This window comes from Lampris incognitus, chromosome 17 (assembly GCF_029633865.1).
Source record: "Lampris incognitus isolate fLamInc1 chromosome 17, fLamInc1.hap2, whole genome shotgun sequence".
Lineage (NCBI taxonomy): Eukaryota > Metazoa > Chordata > Actinopteri > Lampriformes > Lampridae > Lampris > Lampris incognitus.
In genome coordinates this window covers 26,940,565-26,959,429 of record NC_079227.1, presented here as the reverse complement: position 1 = coordinate 26,959,429, position 18,865 = coordinate 26,940,565, and the positions used below count along the sequence as shown (strand labels likewise).

Below are 18,865 nucleotides of genomic sequence, written 5' to 3'. Positions count from 1 at the left end.
TTTCATTAGTAACATAGCTCCTGTGAGTAAATTACTGCTTCAAAATTTGCAAGCGTGTGACCATAAGATGGCTTTTGACTCATAGAACAAAATCGGTAGGTGACTTAACCCTGTGTGAAACATGTATCTTATTTGGGGAGATTTAAAAAAAAAAATTCAAATGAGAAAATGGGGATTTTGGTGCGTTAGCCATTCGACATCCTGTGGTAAAACTTTGTCCTACAAAGTGAGGACATGGCTGTCCTGCTCTATTGCACTGATACTTGATGATCAGTGCTTTCTAGCTGTATAGTCTATTACCAAACAATCTGTTATGTCCTTTGTGCTGAAAACCACTTCCTTGTTTGTGACTCCACGCATCATTCTTTATATTCTTGTCTTTTTCCTTGTTCTGAGTGTTGCTGTCCAAACTGCTGAAGTTCAGCAATATAAATATTTCATGTTTGTCAAATGACTACTAGGGGCAGCATCTGCATAGCATATGTATAGAGAACTGCCATGCGTCAACACCAATATAATTACAATATATGCATAAATGTCTAAATGTTTGGATTAAATGGTTAACAGTAATTTTAGGGATTTGTCAGCTTATGACAAATAGGCTTTGCTTCAGTGACACCACATTGTAGATGGCATTAGTTTCAATGCTAAGAGCATGGTCCCACTTGATGGGCTTTGAGCTTGCACTCAAGTTCCCCCTTGTTTTCCCTGGAGATTTGAGCAGTCACATTTAAACACCACTTTTTATTATATTTATAATATCCGTCATTACAAAAAAAAAGTAACAGTATGATGAAACACAGTGTGAGAGTACTCACAATCTCCATGAAGTCCAAAAAGCATTGATGGACAGGTTATTTAATTAACATCCATCCTTTTGGGCGATGTTGTGATTAACCAAACAGCCTCGGTCACAGTCACTAGTCAATATGCTAACTATGAAAAGTTTGACAGGGGGAAATATGTGCAATTTGCATTTTCTTTCCCTCAAAAATAAAGCATTTTTCAACTCCCAGAAGACTTCGGAAATTATTCACAAATATATCTTGAAGCAAGTTAAATTAATTATTAAGTCTTATCCTGATAATATGAGCATTAAAGAAAAGATTGTGAGGAGAAAAAAAATTCCCCTTTAGCCAGTGTACTGATGAATGAATATTCTGAAACAGGGAAAATGCATTAAATGATTGAATCCATTTGGTTCTTTTGGGAATCCCTATCATTATTTATACAAATCTGTTTATTTCATAGTATCAGGTCTTGCCCAAGATCCCTGTGCCACCACTGAAGCAAACCCTGGACATGTACCTGAGGTGTGTACAACACCTGGTGAAGGAGGAGCAGTTTAAGAAAACAAAGGCCATCGTGGAGAAGTTTGGGGCCCCTGGGGGCACCGGGGAGGTTCTTCAGAAGAAGCTGTTAGAGAAGAGGGACAAGACAACCAACTGGGTAAGCTTTCAGAGGCGACAAGTACTGTTTTGGGACTCATTTTCAAAAGAGCATGTAGCCTTTAAAATAAAAGAACAATTCAAAATATGGATGATCCAGAGAAAACACTTCTAATTATGGACTGAAGCTTCATGTTAACCTTAATAGAGCAATATAATTAGTCTTAATTTTGTGCAAGAATTAAAAAAAATTTTCACTTCCTTTAACAGCTCCTTAAACATGAATCATGTTCTAGTTGACTCCCTCACCACTATAATTGTTCTCTGCATTTAACCCATCCTATTGTATAGGAGCGGTGGGCAGCTGCAACACCCGGGGACCAACTCCAGTTCTTCTTTCCATTGCCTTGCTCAGGGGCACAGACAGAGTATTAACCCTAACATGCATGTCCTTTTGATGGTGGGAGGAAACCGGAGCACCTGGAGGAAACCCACACAGACATGGGGAGATCATGCAAATGTAGCAAGTACCGGGCTTGGTACGGTGCAGGCAGTTATAGTTTGACAGATATCTGAAAACAGTCATGGAATAAAGACGTCAGTCAACCATGACTTGCTTTCTCGAAGTCTTTCAATGTTATATTTATTTACAATCATCATCCTGTTTACATGGTCCTCTAAATCACTTGTACTATTGTACATATATTTATTGTCTGTCTAGACATTTACATTGGCTGCCTTACTTTACATATTCAATTTCTATATAAACACTCCAAACAGGTCAATATCAAAAACATCTCCATATCCCTATCTCTCATCCATATCATCTACTGTCATCTTATCTATAAACATGTGTTTATATTCTGCATCTTAAATGCACTTTCATATACTTTTCAGTATTATAGGAGGACCTGCTCACAGTAATGAATGAATACAATCAATAATAATCTTATAAATTTATAATCTACACTTCAAACATGGAAACCGTTTTATAACACTTGAAACTGTTGAGCCAATCAAAACTTAGCTAAAGGGATGCGTGGCGCCAGGTACAATTAACGTTACAAGCTAGAGCAAAAATATTAAATTACACAGCGCGGAGAGAATCACGTGACGTTGCCTAAGGCGACAACAGAGCTAACGCTCGCGGCTAGCCAGGTTGCATTAGCTAGCTACTAGCCAACGGTAAAAACAAGATAAACCCTATATTCGCCAATCTAATAAAACGAAAAAAAGCACTGTATAAAGATCGTATGAAACAATATTAAACAATATATAGTGCTTGTGACACGGTACCCACCTGAAAACAGTTATGGAATAAAGACGTCAGTCAACCGCAACTTGCTTTCGCGAAGTCTCTCAATGTTATGAAGAAACCCCGCTCAACACAATATCATCACTCAACCGTGTCACAGCGTCCTCTGCTGTATTGGAGTCGTCACTACAGGCAACTGGGATTAAACCATTATGGTTAAATAAACATACAGACAGACTCCACATATAAAATAAAATGATTATAAACAATATATTCTCTCAAACCCCAAGATACCATCATAAATGTGATAACACTTCCAGTGGGCATCACACAAACATGCAAAAAAATGCTAGCAATATGTAATGTGTTTACAAAAGTCAGTAACAAAATACACGATAGTATGGATCTTCCTGAGCTTCCACTTGGCGTCTGTCGATTCCCTCTCTCACCGAGCTCTGAGATGATCAGTCTGTCCACAGTTCGTACAACTCATGGATATCTATCACCGTCCCACTCTCACATCAGCTCCCACCCACACCCCTTTTCAGCTTGCAGTCCTACACTGTAATAGTTTTTCGCTCTATTGCCTAAGGGTTTCAACTCAAAAAGTAAAAATAAGTTCACAAAAGTTGTTCAAGTGGCATCTTAAAAACATCACTCTTCTGTTTCTCAGGTCTACGACTACTGGCTTGAGGATATGTATTTGAACAACAGGTTGGCTCTGCCTGTCAACTCCAGTCCTGTCATGGTTTTTCCCAAACATACGTTCAGCGATTGCAAAGATGCCCTCAGGTATGTTCTGTTTCATTTTGTACTGCTATAGCTCATACTGTGACTTTCACATACTGTCTAGGAGCGTGCCATGGTTTTTTCCCCATTGTTGTGGGACTTGTGGAAATGGTCATCTCACCTCAGTGACCAGCAACCTGAATGAGAGCACTATGTTCAGTGCGGTCGAGACTATTTCCAGAATCAGATTATAGTTATCAATATGTAATAAGAAGATTCTACCTTGCTCAATGGGTACAGCATCGTTTTCATGCTGCCTGATATCAGGAATCAGGAACACTTTGTCATTTTATTTCATGTACTTGCATACATGAAATGAAACGAAATATCGTTTCCCTCAGCCCACAGCAGTGCAACACAAAGACAAAAACACATCCAAAAACTACTACAAGACCTACAAGAACACATATATCCAAAACTAACACATATATCCAAACTAATACATATACGTATCCACACTAAACAAAAATAAATCACTGTCCAGGAGAGCGAACGCCAGCCAATGACTGTCGGAACTGCCGGTCTGTGGGGGCTAGCAGTTAGCTTAGCCTGCCCCGCTTCCACGTCCTGTCAGACCGCCCTTGGTGAGTCCTCTTCCGGTGCAGCTCCAGGGTTCTTGGGCTCACCGGACGCAGCAGACCCCGCTCCCTCAGCCAATCCAACACTACCTCTCCCAATCCAGACACCTTCGACACACCACTCCACACGACGATGCTAAAAACATAGTCAACGCTAGGCGAGGCTGCCGCCAGACCGCCCTTGGTGTTATCAGAACTGCATGGGCTAGCAGTTAGCTTAGCCTGCCCTGCTTCCGTGTCCTATTAGACCGCCCACAGTGTTACCTCTTCAGGCACGGCTCCGGGCAGGGCCGTGGTTTGGGGCCTACAAGATGCAGCAGACCAAGCTCCCCCAGCCATCAAACGAAGACACAAAGTTAGACGCAGACATCGACAAAGACACTGCATGGACAGTACTGGGTGAGGCCACAGCAAACGTGAATTTGCGCCGCCATCTTCCGACACCAGAAGTCGGATAACAGATACAATGGGTAGCGCTAGCGGTTTTGATTCCCACATTACTCACCCACATTAGAAATATGGGTGGGTCAATCAACATATAAAACACAATGTTTATCCTGTCATCACCAAATACAGCAATTTTCTATTGCACTATAAACTCTGTCGCTGCCGAAAGGTTTATGTAGCATTCAGTCGTCATTGACTCAGAGTGAGATCAGAATTATAGACATGGAGAGTCCGAGTGGCTGCCAACGTCATCAGCAAAATCTCTTCCCATCATGAAATGAGCTGTGGTCCATTAGACATTATACCAGTCTGTCTAGCCTTGTAACTCGACATAAGCTTTTGACAGCTTGCGGCATGCTCAGTAAATATGTCCAGAGCACTCCGAACAGCTGGTAATATACTGACAGAGCATCTTATTAGATTGGGAGTGACAGGACCAAGCTCTCCGTAGAGACTGCTAGTCAGCCGTTATTTAGGGGTGTGGTGTGGTGAAGTATCCTCCTTCATATCGATTTGGGTTTTGGACATAATAAGACCAAGACAAATGACATTACACACAAGACCTGACAGGGCTCTGTGTTTTCCCTATCTACACACACCGCCCACTTGCTCTCATGCACACACTCGCACACGCACACACATAGACACATACACACAGGCGTACATGAACCGATTCATGTTTGTACACACACTTCAATTAGGAACCCAAACATGCAGACACACAAACACACACACACACACTCACATACATACACACACACACACACACAGGCGTACAGGAACAGATTCATGTTTGTACATCACTTCAATTAGGAACCCAAACATGCAGACACACACACACACACACACAAAGTTTGTCCACTGTAATTTTGCCCCTTGTAATTAACCACAATGTGATTACTGCTGCTGTATTGAAAGATGAGAGCATGTGTAACCATGGCTACATCGACCAACATACTGATTCTGATATTTTCTGGTTCAAGTTTGAATATAAACAAAACAGGATAGAAGAGTTAAGATGATACAGCAAATTTAGTTTAACAGCACAACTTATGCACTGAATTTTTCCTTTTCACTCTTTTTAAGATTTGCGGCTCACCTCGTGATGGGAGTCCTGGAATATAAGGCTCTCATTGATGAGTAAGTTTAACCCGCATAAAGTCATCCACGAATTCAGCTCATCACGTCTGGATTATTGTAACTCCCTGTATTCAGGGCTCAGTCCAAAGTCCATCTCCCGCCTCCAGCTTGTCCAAAACTCAGCTGCCAGACTGTTAACAAATTCCAAGAGACATGAACACATCACTCCCATTCTTGCAATGCTTCACTGGCTACCTTGTTAGGTATAGGATTGATTTTGAAGTTTTACTAATCACTTTTAAAGCCCTGCATGGCCTTGCTCCTACATATATCACCGGTTTACTCACACCCCATGGGCCTGGTCGCCGCCTGCGCTCCTCAGGCAGGTCCTTTTTAAGTGTTCCCTCAGCCAGCCTCGTTACTAAGGCGACCGGGCATTTTCTGTATGCTGTGGCACTCCCTACCTGAGGAAATTATTAGGCTAGCAATCTCACTGCCTTCTTTTAAACCACTTCTTAAAACGTACTTTTACAGAAGGCTTTTTTTATAGTAAATCCACTGTTGCCCAATTTTTATTTTATTTATTTTTGTATTGTTTATAGTTTATACTTTTATAAGTTTACATTTCTAATTCGTTATATTATACTTTTCTTTCATCACCTTGTTTTAATTGTTTTCATCATAATACTTGTTTTATCGGCTCCAATTCTCTTTGTTTTAATCATGCTCTCGTGACTTGATCCTGATCGTGTTTTACCTTGTTCTGTGGAGCGGATCTGGTATTATGTCCTATATTTTCATTTCATATTGTTGTTTTTATCGTGACTATGTGCATTATTTTATCCTGTTGTGTGAGGCATCGTGTAACATTTTTTAGAAAGGTGCAATATAAATAAAGTTTATTATTATTATTATTAATGGGTTCCCTAACCTCCATATTAAACACACTGCATTGCTCTCTGTTACCGGCTCGTCATATACCCTATTTTGTGTTCAATTTCATATTCCCAGCCCCCAATTTTTCAAAACACTAAGAATGAGAAGACTGCTTTTTGAAATCCCATGAATTATTGGCAATAAAAAAAAGACACCAGATGAGTGCCCTTCAGAGCTCGTATGATGTTCACTGTTATATCTTCTTGGATATCAGGCAGGCACTGCAAGTGGATTTTGCGCGGGGCCAGCTGGCTGGGACCCCTTTGTGTATGCAGCAATACAACCGCCTTTTCACCTCTTATCGCTTCCCGGGACTAAAGAGAGACACCCTCAAGATCAAGATGAACCCAGCCTCCTCCTCTGAGCCCGAGCACATCATCGTAGCATGCAAAAACCAGGTCAGAACACTGGATTCTGGAGAGACCAATCATAGACCACTACAGTTGTAGCAAAAATAAGTTTTTATATTTGGAGAAATTAAAATTGGATGAAAAGTGCACACTTGTTAAGTGTCTCAATAAGAGAGAACATCAATTAGCTCTCTGTATATTCTATTCCATGTCATCAGTCGATGCAGCTTAAGTTTAGTTTAAGGTCATTGCATCATATTTTGGCAAAGCTGCTGCCACTACTTGGGTTCCCCGGCACAGAGACACAGTTGGGGTGCCCCGGTAGAGCCCGTATCACATAAGTTTGAGTCTTCACCGCAGCAGCCTGGTTTCAATTCCGGCCCTTTGCTGCATGTCATCCGCTCTCTATCCCCTGCCTTTCCTGTCTCTCTCAGCTATCGCTATCAAATAAAGGTGGAAAATGCCATCGAAAAAAACGTTTAATCTTTAAAAACACCAGAGTTACAACAATATGAAAAAGACTACAGATAAATGTTCATAAAAGTCCTTTCAGTAGAGAGAGAGAGAGACAAGGTCTCTCTATAGTTTTGGCGTCTCCATTTGGGGTGTGGAACCAACTTATCTGCCCTGAGTTAATTAGACTTGCTTAGGACAGCTGGTCCACACCCCACTCTGCCATATTCCTCCCCCCTCTTTCCGAGGCTGAAAACCAAGCATGCAGCATCACTCTGGATTCTTTGCAGTGGTTGGACTGCAACGGCTGCTAGACTACCAAGAAGTGTATTTCATTTAACTAACCAAGAGATGAGGGTTTGACCAGGAGCTGCGCAGCATGCATATGGTCAAATGTTTTGGACGTTGTGAGGTAAAAAGCTGCAGGAATGTTGGCCCTGAAGTTCCTTCACCTTCCTTTCACCCTGAAGATCTGGAGGGGTTGATTGTCAGTGTACGGAGACTGACTGATTTATCCCTAAGGGTTGAGAATTTGGAAGGGATGACCAACGGATCAGGTCTGTAAAAGTTGAGCTGGAGGTGCAACTCCCTTGTCCAAGTAGATACGTCAGCAAGCTGAGCAGCAACCTGTTCAGGTCACTCGGTGTCTTTTGGTGGAGAAGAGAGATCGAGTTGGGTGTCATTAGCACAGAAATGGTAGGAGAAACTATCTGCCAAGATTATTTAATAAAGGAAGAAGGTATACAGTGTGAGAAGAAGTGGGCCAAGCACTGAGCCTTAAGGCGTACATGTTGCAACCAGTTGATGGGGTAGACCTGAGCTTTCTTGACATTTGGTAACTCCATGTCACGAACAATTGGATCCACTTTACTGCCATGCCAACAATGCCCAGCACCATCAGTGTCGTCAGTAGAATCCGATGATTCACTGTGTCAAATGTGGCAGATAGGCCACGCAGGATGGCAACTGATAACTTGCAGGCTGATTTGGCTGAATGCTTCAGTAACTGCAACAAGGGCGGTTTCAGTGGAGTGAATGCTCTTAAACCCAGACTGATTTGTATCAAGTAGATTATTCTGGGAGAGAAGGGAGAGCTAATTTATATGCTGCCTGTTCAACGGTTTTGTCTAGGAATGGGAGGAGTGAGACCAGACCAGAGTAGGATCAATGGGCTGAGCTGCCTTGGAGTTTGGCAAGTGGGACTGTACTCTCTTGAAGGTTGTTAATTTGAACTGAATTGATTTGGACTGCAACAGAGTGGTCACAACATCCATTTAGATTAAGGTCCATTTTACCAAAAAGAAAAAAGAAAGTTTGCTTCGAAAAGCTTAGAAAAATTTGCTGATACGTAAAGCACCAGTGTATTTAAATTCACTTTGATGGGAAAATAATTAAAGGACAATTTATAAGCAAATTTAACAAGACAAGGGGCATCCAAGTGGCGTGGTGGTCTATTCCGTTGCCTACCAACATGGGAATCGTTGATTCGAACCCCCGTGTTACCTCCGGCTTCGTCGGGCATCCTTACAGACAGAATTGGCCGTGTCTGCTGGTGGGAAGCCAGATGTGAGTTTGTGTCTTGGTTACTGTACTAGCGCCTCCTCTGGTCGGTCGGGGCACCTGTTCAGGGGGGAGGGGGAACTGGGGTGTGATCCTCCCACGCGCTATGTCCCCCAGGCGAAACTCCTCACTGTTGGATGAAAAGAAGCGGCTGGCGACTGACTCCACATGTATCGGAGGAGGCATATGGTAGTCTGCAGCCCTCCCCGGATCGACAGAGAGGGGGGAGCAGAGATCGGGACGGCTCGGAAGAGTGGGGTAATTGGCCAAGTACAATTGGGGAGAAAAAGGGGAAATAAAAAAAAATAATAGGACAAGCATCTTTTCTGCAAATTACTGATAGTCACTGAAGCCTTTCCATAATATTCATAACACTGAATTCTGAGTTTGAAGTGTGTGAGATATACAGGGGTCGATAATTTGGATAAAGTGAGACTTCCTGCTCGTGCCCTTCCCTTAAGATGCCAGTGGCTTGTGTACCATCACACAGTACAGTGCTGATAACAAGAGTTTGATGGCTACAGCACACGGCAACAATACAACTATATAACATTGGATACACCCCGGAGTTGTTCTGGGCCAACTGAGAGGTCCTTACAGTAACTGTTATTTGTGCAAAGGATCAAAGTGAAGATGTGTATAATTGTTTATTCCAGGAAATATATGTTTCCCCGAAGCAACATTTTTCAAGGGTATTGCATAAATAATTCCACTGCACTGAACCGTATACCTTTTCAGGGTATAATTAATACCAATACTTTAAGTGTGGAAGAATTTGATAGGTGGCATATAATCTAAAATAATCACCAAAAACCAAAGAATAAAAATCTTTTTCTTATAAATCACGACTGATTCAAAAATTTGATAACTGGCAGCACTTTCTCTCACTGAGACGCCAGCATTTCGGCCGAGATTTTCCCATCAGCATTTGAGAGGGAATTGGATGATAAGATCCACAGCAAGGTATATCTTTTTCGGTTTTAAGGTGTATGGATATTTGGGCCTTTCAGAACATTTTTGTATTTGAGCGGTTCACAGTACATGTTAAAAAAGAGTGATTCCTGGAAAATCTTTTGGAAAAAAATTGTCTGGAAAGCCATCGGGTCCGCTTTTTCCAGTTTGCATGGCTGTAATTATGAGATTTACTTCATCAAGTGATTTTGGGTTATTAAGTATTTAAAGTCCCCCTGCAGCCGTGTTTTAAGACACATAAAATGCTGTGCTTGATATAATAAATTGTCTGATGGTTTTTGTTTTTTTTGCAAAATAAATTCAATTAGCTTGCCCAAATCCTGCAAATCACATCTTCTCCTTCCCCGTCATTAAAAAAAAAACCCAGACTCTATAAATATTCAAATTATCCCCGCCCTCAATTCAAATCTCCTCCATCCCCCACCGCTCGCCTGAAGTGCATATACATGCTCGCTGTTGACTCTGCTCATTAAGCACAGTAACCTCCATTTGTTTTCTGGTTTGCTTGCTACTGTACGTTACACAATGTCGAGTGGTAATGTAGGAGTAATCCAGCCATACGTGTTCCAACTGGGGCGGCACGGTGGCACAGTGGTTAGCATGGTTGCCTCACAGCGAGAAGGTTCTGGGTTTGAGCCCCGGGGTAGTCCAACCTTGGGGATCTTCCCGGGTCGTCCTCTGTGTGAAGTTTGCATGTTCTCCCTGTGTGGGTTTCCTCCGGGTGCTCCGGTTTCCTCCCACAGTCCAAAGACATGTAGGTCAAGTGAATCGGCCATACTAAATTGCCCCTAAGTATGAATGTATGTGTGTGTGTGTGTGTGTGTGTGTGTGTGTGTGTGTGTGTGTGTGGGCCCTGTGTGATGGCCTGGCGGCCTGTCCAGGGTGTCTCCCCGCCTGCCGCCCAGTGACTGCTGGGACAGGCTCCAGCATCCCCGTGACCCTGAGAGCAGGAAAAGTGGTTCAGATAATGGATGGATAGATGGATGGATGTTCCAACTGGAAGTCGATTCTAAAGAAGAAGAGCAAATTGGACAGATTCACTGTGGTTTGTTAGTACCAGCAGGGAGAACACACCTGAGGCGAGTTGATCTGACTGTGGAGCCGTTATCCACCCCGCTGGCTGCTGAGCCACCAGTTCGCTCTCTTGGGCCAGCATGGCAAGCGTAGCCTCAACAGCACTGCCACACCGGACAGAGGCATATGTACCATACGACCGAGATGGACGAGACAGACAGCAGGCTGGTGCGGGAGGAGAGAGAAATGGGGGGGAAACAGGAACGGAACAGTGTCGTGGGGAAGTGCTGGGCCGTGGGCACGGGGTCGAGGGAGATGCCTCATGTACCATGGACAGCACAGCGCGCAGAGTGGGGCCACTGCCAATTTGCTGTCACCAGGAGGCAGCGGAGTCAGAACAGAGGAAGGGGTGTGAAGTGTGCCGGGGAAACAATGGGAAAGCTGTCCGTGCCGGCCAGAGATCTGGCCGGCTCTGTCTACTCTTCATGTCTGTATGTATGTGTCGTAATAAATATATCGGTGACTGACAATATTAGCCTCAAACCGTCTGTCCAAACCTCCTCGTGGCAACAGGAGGTCCGATAGGTCCACTTGTACCTCATTCGCGTACAAGTGGGCCTGTCAGAACGGAAATGTATTTTGGTTTGTAGGCATGTGAGCTCAATATCTGTAAATAAATACTAACCATTTCAGCAGTATAGTGGGATTTATTTTTAGTAGATACTGGAAGGAAGCTCCAGGTTCCAGTTTACTGCTCAGTGAGCACCAGTATGGGTTTAGGGGAAACTGAATGACGACATACGCAGTAATGGAGATGGTAGAAGAAATAACAAAGGCAATTGAAAATGATGAGTGTTCAGTTGGTATTTATATTGATTTACAGAAGGCGTTCGATATCATCGATCACAGCATATTATTGAGAAAACTGGAGAAGTATGGATTAAGAGGTGTAGCTTATTCTTGGCTGAAGAGTTACTTAGAAAATAGACAGCAATGTGTACTAATCAATAACACTGTTTCACAATTTAGGAAGGTCACCTGTGGTGTACCACAGGGATCTGTGATTGGTCCGAAACTTTTTTTTGCTTTATATTAATGATATTTGCAATGTTACTGATTTGTTGAAATGTATTGTTTTTGCAGATGATACGAACATGTACTGCTCTGGCAATAATTTACAGGAACTATTGTCTTCCACTGAAAGAGAGTTGAAAACCCTCGAAACCTGGTTTGATGTCAATAGATTGTCACGCAATATTAAAAAAACAAAATTCATGGTTTTCGGGAATCGAAAAGAAATTGACAAGGATAGTAAATTAAATATATGTGATGCTGAAATTGAAAGTGACCGAGATTAAAGTCTTAGGGGTGGTTATTGACCATAAATTAACATGGAAACAGCATGTCCAATATATAAAAGGAAAGATTTCTAAGTCAATAGCAATTTTGTACAAATCAAGAAACATATTAAATTATAAGGCTTTACATATTATTTACTGCTCACTCATACTTCCTTATATATCATACTGTGTTGAAGTCTTGGGATCAACGTATAAAACAACTGTTAATGCAATAGTTCTCTTACAAAAACGAGCCATAAGACTTATTAATAAGGTTGACTACTATGAACATACTGACCCACTGTTTATGAAATCGCATGTCATGAAATTTAATGATCTGGTATATTACAAAACAATGCAAATAATGTATAGAGCTAAATCAAATCTACTCCCAGTCACCATACAAAGGTTTTTCTCATCTCAAGAGACAAAGTATGATTTAAGAGATGTCTGCAAATTTACGGTACCAAAGGCTAAAAAGGAGATTAAAAGGAGACGTTTATCTGTTTTAGGTGTTTCGATATGGAATGGTGCTAATATTAATTTAAGTAGGTGTAGTACATTTCAGATTTTCGAAAGGATGGTTTGTAAAGCAATTTTCGAGGGCTATAAGTGTCTATGATTTTCTAAAGGTTTTTTGCATTCTTTTTACGATTTTGTTTCAGTATTTTTTTCTACAGACTCTGTAACTTTATTTGGTCATGTAAAAACTGTTGATGGGTAGCTTAATTTGTCTTAAAGGACAGGCTTAAATATAAGCATTATGCTTCTGCCTGTGCCTTTTCAGTCACTGTTTTGAGTACATTGTTTGTACTGTAAACATTTGTTAATTGTGGGTGACTGAATAAAACTTGAACTAACTAACATCCAAAAACTCCACGCCCTACCATGTTTGCTGCCAGCAAACTCTGTGCTGACAAAGTCTGCTCTGCGCAGGAGGTTTCAGGTTTCTTTGCCCGCCCTGCATTTGCATATTAGACAGCGTTTTTTTTTGGATTTGTTATGTGCGAAATCTAGCTTGCCCAGGGTACGTTTGAACCTCAGATTTTCGGGAAGTGCACAGACATTTCTCCCTACAGTAGAGCAATTTGAAAACACCGTTCTAGTGACAAACTGCACAAATACAAGTCAGTATAGTAAAGGTCAGACATTTTAGGGTACACAAACATAAGTAAAACACATTTCTGAGTGGAGGGGTACTTTAATCTATCTTACCTCATTTGAGGTATTGGAAGATTTTCGAAGAATTAATTTATCTCTTAAGGTTTCATGCTCTGCTCAGATGCATAAAGGCACATTTCAAAAAACATAAGCATTATTAATCTCTTGGAGGTTACAAGCAAGACCGCTGCTAGTGTTGAACTCCGCAATCGATTGTGACGCTAATAACAAGTAACCGCAACAGTATAGCATATGATGAAATAGGATGACAGATAAAAGTGATAATACGGACTTTTGTACCACTCCCTGCAACATAAACATTGTTACTACTATTCCTGATCAGTTTAGAAAATAGACACGTGGTGTATTAAGGTAGCAGTTGCACGTCATAACAAGACAAAATTATAGAAATCCTGGAACAATAACTTTTTAAGAACTTTGCTGTTGGATCCCTAAAATGTGGTGGACAAAGGCTCAGGGAGTGCATTAGAGGGGCTCACCTGGAAATTTTTCTGGGAACTATTAATCTGTGGCACATAAGGGCCATCCCTGTGGAGACACTGTCAGTTAACTAAATTGCTGCTGACTGAATCTGCCACTTAGTCTCAGAGGTTCCTTGCGTCGCATGTTCAACTGGCTGCCATGTTTTAGTTAGTTGTTGGCATACCGCCCAGTTTAACCCCAGATGTTCTCCCTGGTGGTCTTGCTGTCCAGCATTCATCATGCCACGGTATCAATAGCCTTATGTAAAAGCCTGAATAACATAGCATGCAACAGAGTCAGTAACAGTTCACTCTGGTGAATATAGCATTATGTACCTTTCCAGTAACATATAGTAAAATGTACAATATTGTCTGACAATTAAGAAATGGGCTTTTTCTGTTTTGCTCTCTAGTTTTTCATTTTGGATGTGGTCACAAACAACAAGCCACTCAGTGAGACAGACATCTTGTCACAGCTTGAGAAAATAATGAAAATGGCAGAGAGCGCTGAGGAAAGACTTCCTCCTTTTGGTCTTCTGACATCTGATGGAAGGACAGAATGGGCACAAGCCAGGGATGTCCTCACAAAAGGTCTCATTTCCAATATTATTCAATTTTCATCATTATTGGTAATATCGCAAAATGGAGTATGAAAAACTATTTTTACATTATTGTAATCCAAACTATCTCTCAGCATGAGCTAAACAAGTTTCCTTCCACTATTCAGATCCAACCAACAAGGCATCTCTGGCACTGATAGAGAGCTGCTTATGTGTGCTTTGTCTGGATGAGCCCAGTAGGTCAGAGCCCAGTGACACCAAACGGGCCCTGATGATACTGCATGGGGATGGCCATGAGAGAAATGGGGCGAACCGCTGGTATGACAAGTCAATGCAGGTAGGGCCATACTGATGGCACTACAATCCTTCATGAACAGCACAAACTACTAATGAAAAGTTTGATCCATAGTGTAATCCATCCACTCTTAGTTTGTTGTAGGAATGGATGGGATATGTGGAGTGGTGTGTGAGCATTCACCATTTGAAGGGATAGTTCTGGTGCAGTGCTGTGAACACCTGATGAAATACATGTGAGCCAATCATTCGCAACATTTCTATAAGCTATTGCAAGACCACACAGGACACAATCACACTTGACATTTGCTTTTGTTCTGCTCAGGACAGGGAGCCCTGCCAAGTTAGCGAGGTCTTCAAGTGTCACGGGACTCCCTCCGCCACAAAGACTACTGTGGAAAAGTACGCCCCAAATCCAAGGTCTCCTGACGGCCTCCTCAAAGAGACTACAGAGGCAAGACTATCGCCAATGAACAAACAACTGCAGAAAAAAAGATTTACACACACACTCACGCACATATGCCCAAACACACACCAGTCCAAGTCTCTAACAAAATCCTGATGCTCTGTTGTCAAGATATCAATGATCTAATATTTTTTGCTTTTATCTCCAGGCTGGTGAATAATCTCGACATGGACGTCTACAAATTTAAAGGCTATGGGAAGGAATTTATCAAAAAACAGAAAATGAGTCCAGATGCGTATATACAAGTTGCCTTACAACTTGCATTTTACAGGTATAATATCATTTAGCATATGTATTTTCAGTATTTATTTTCTATGGTGGGAGGCATGGTGGCACAGTGGTTAGCGTGGTCTCATCACAGCAAGAAGGTACTGGGTTCGAGCCCCGGGGTAGTCCAACCTCGGTGGGTCGTCCCTGGTCATCCTCTGTGTGGAGTTTGCATGTTCTCCCCGTGTCTGCGGGGTTTTCCTCCGGGGGCTCCGGTTTCCTCCCACAGTCCAAAGACATGCAGGTCAGGTGAATTGGCCATACTAAATTGTCCCTAAGAACGAATGTGTGTGTGTGTGTGTGTGTGTGTGTGTGTGTGTGTGTGTGTGTGTGTGTGTGTGTGTGTGTGTGCGCGCGTGCGTGTGTCCGTCGGCCCTGTGATGGCCTTGCGGCCTGTCCAGGGTGTCTCCCCACCTGAGCCCAATAACTGCTGGGATAGGCTCCAGCATCCCCGCGACATTGAGAGCAGGATAAGCGGGTCAGATAATGGATGGAATTTTCTATGGTATATATTTCTTAAAAGCTAGACAGGGGCATTCAGGTAGCGTAGCGGTCTATTCCATTGCGTAGCAACACGGGGACTGCCGGTTCAAATCCCCGTGTTGCTACCCCCGGCTTGGTCAGGCATCCCTACAGACACAACTGGCTGTGTCTGCGGGTGGGAAGTTGGATGTGGGTATGTATCCTGGTCGCTGCACTAGCACCTCCTCTAGTCGGTCGGGGTGCCTTTTCGGGCGGGAGGGGAAACTGGGGAGAATAGCGTGATCTTCCAACGCGCTACGTCCTCCTGGCGAAACTCCTCACTGTCAAGGTGAAAAGAAGCGGCTCGCAACGCCTCATGTATCGGAGGAGGCATGTGGTAGTCTGCAGCTCCCCCTCCGGATCGGCAGTGGGGGTGGAGCAGCGACCGGGAAGTCTCGGAAGAGTGGGGTAATTGGCCAGATACAATTGGGGAGAAAAAAAGGGGGGGTGGCCTCCTCAATGTTATTACAGTTTAATAATTACGAGATGACGTCATATAATTTTTTACATCGTTCCCCCAAAAGGATGTTTTAACTGTAGTGCTCACCTTTGCTTTGTGCTCAGATGCAACGGGAGACTTGTGTCCACGTACGAGAGTGCCTCCATTCGACGTTTCCAAGAAGGTCGGGTGGACAACATCCGCTCAGCGACCCCAGAGGCCCTGGCTTTTGTGAAGTCCATGAAAGATGAGCGGGCCACTCTCACCGTGAGTCATTTTTCACACTTAAGTCCCCATTACCGAACAACTCCCACATTACCGTTCATCATGTCTGCTTAATTGAAACAGGCGCCACCAGCTATCTCTCTCCAATTAAGGCAAGCCTACCCTTCCCTTTCAAAAAGCAGATGTTTACCTTTGCAAAATTTGCTTTTCCACAAAAATGGTAATTAGTGGCTAAGTGCATGGTCTTTTCTTGTGGGTCAAATGTTAAAGGTATAATGATGTAGGATATTTTCCCCACTGAATTATTTCTCTCTCACTTTTGCAGGATTGTGAAAAAATGAAAAGACTGTGGGATGCCATCCATACCCAAACAAATTACACAATCGCTGTAAGTATTTCATTTTCGCTCTCAGCCTCGTCCAGTCTGGTGTTCGTTTTCATAATTTCTCCCTTAATGTCCTCAAGCTGCTTTTTATTATCCTGGCGAAAGCCTATCAGCTCCCGTAGAATCAGCTCCAGATCAGCGAGCGGCCTCTTGCACTTCGCCTGCTTGTTTGCTAGCCATGTCGCTAACATGGTGCTAGCTGGCGAGTGGCTTCGAAGTTGTTCGGCTTCTGCGTCATGTATTTCTGGTTGCCGTGTGGTTTTCTTGCATTTTAACCTGGTTTCCATTGCTTCACCCCTTTTAGTTCATGCTTAGTTTGAAAGAAAATTCGGCATGGGGGGGGGGGGGGGTTATAAAATAAACTAGCCGGGAACGGTTGTGAGAGCTTTATGCTGCCATCTCGGCGGGGTTCCACCCGGAAGTCCCGCTGTAAGTATTTCATTTGACAGCGGACTGATTTCATCAGCCTACAGACAAAACCACCAGAATTTGCATGTGATCTAACAGTAATGTGGGATGGAGTTGTTAGCCAAATGGAGGTTAAAGCCATCGTCCAAAATCTTTATATACAGTCCCGGCTCATAGATAAGCTCTTACTTTAAAATTGAAATGTAAAGGCTGTATTGTCTGAGCACAAAAAGCTTTTTTTTCTTCTTCTTTGTAGGCTATTACAGGTATGGCAATAGACAATCATCTTCTCGGGCTTCGGGAGATTGCAAAGGAGTTAAACATGGAAAAGCCAGAGATTTTCTCTGATGATACATATCTCGCTAGTAACCAGTTCATCCTCTCTACCAGTCAGGTATCCTCTCACCCCATTGTAAAGTACATAGAGATTAATAATCTTTTGAATGAATTAATTTCAAAACATTGCATCTTCTCTTTCTCAATCTTGTTGTGGCGAGGACAATAAATGTGTTTCTCAATAAGTAAGGGCCAGAGGAGGATTAATCATTTGTTACAACAACTACAATGAACTTTGTTGGCTATGAAATGCAGATTTTGTGGCGTTCTCACTTACGGGGCAGTCTTATTAGTTCCCAAGAGCTGAGAAATTTCCGCACATCCAGAAAAGCAATTTGAAATTAAATTTACCCAATTTCACCTCAGGGATGAATAAAGTATTCTGATTCTGAGTCTGAGTCTGATAAAAACCAGTCAGAAAGGAAAGTCATTGGCCTTTTCTCACAACCCTGCCTACCAGGTCCCCACTTCTGTAGAGATGTTCTGCTGCTATGGCCCAGTGGTGCCCAATGGCTATGGGGCCTGCTACAACCCACAGGTGGACCACATCATTTTCTGTGTATCCAGCTTTCGGGAGAGCACGGAGACCAGCTCGGCCGTGTTCGTCAAAGCTCTCGAAGAGGGCCTGCTGGAAATCAGGGATCTGTGCAATAGGAGCAACATTGTGGTCTCCAAACTGGCTGACACAAGCAGCCCAGGAGCCAGCCGGCCACCCCCCAAGGCGGGGAAGTAAGCCACAGTGGGGGAGCACGCTTGGCTCTATGCTCCTCTTAACAGTCTTGGAAGTAGTTTTAGACTCTCTAGTGGTGTCTTGATGTGTCTGTCTGTGCAATCATGTGTGGTCCTTTCAAACACTCTTGTCATTTGAAAATATGAAGCCTTAAAATTCACACGTAACTCTCTTGCTATCTGCTCCATATACACACGTGATACATATAGTATATTATTTTTATGTATTAATAATCTAAAAGAAGTATATAGATATATAAAATATGTATGTATGTATATGGAAAACTATGAAGGTTTTTCATTTCAGATGTATGTTGACATCAGAATGATCTTGGGGTTAGAAGTGACCCTGCCTGGTAGACTGAGCCAACGCTGGTCTGCTGCTATTAGGAAACTGAAGCCATGCCTGCTTTTCAGCTCCTCGCTCAG

General features: G+C 42.8%; 1 protein-coding gene across 1 annotated transcript; it reads left to right on the top strand.

Moving 5' to 3' along the window:
* The first annotated feature begins 1,088 nt into the window (after positions 1 to 1,088).
* On the top strand, positions 1,089 to 18,440 carry LOC130127167 (choline O-acetyltransferase-like). Its single transcript, XM_056296739.1, has 14 exons — positions 1,089 to 1,109; positions 1,252 to 1,449; positions 3,317 to 3,435; positions 5,544 to 5,597; positions 6,688 to 6,871; positions 14,219 to 14,396; positions 14,533 to 14,702; positions 14,795 to 14,895; positions 14,985 to 15,113; positions 15,274 to 15,396; positions 16,479 to 16,620; positions 16,904 to 16,966; positions 17,628 to 17,765; positions 18,168 to 18,440. Exons 1-14 carry the CDS (start codon positions 1,089 to 1,091, stop codon positions 18,438 to 18,440), a joined length of 1,893 nt encoding a protein of 630 aa, XP_056152714.1.
* Positions 18,441 to 18,865: the final 425 nt, after the last annotated feature.

Excerpts from the sequence above, each read along its gene's own strand:
- LOC130127167 (XM_056296739.1), top strand. The coding sequence starts at position 1,089 with ATGAGCATTAAAGAAAAGATT. Across the intron at positions 1,110-1,251 it reads TGAGCATTAAAGAAAAGATT|TATCAGGTCTTGCCCAAGAT; the intron begins GTGAGGAGAAAA and ends TTTATTTCATAG. Across the intron at positions 5,598-6,687 it reads TATAAGGCTCTCATTGATGA|GCAGGCACTGCAAGTGGATT; the intron begins GTAAGTTTAACC and ends CTTGGATATCAG.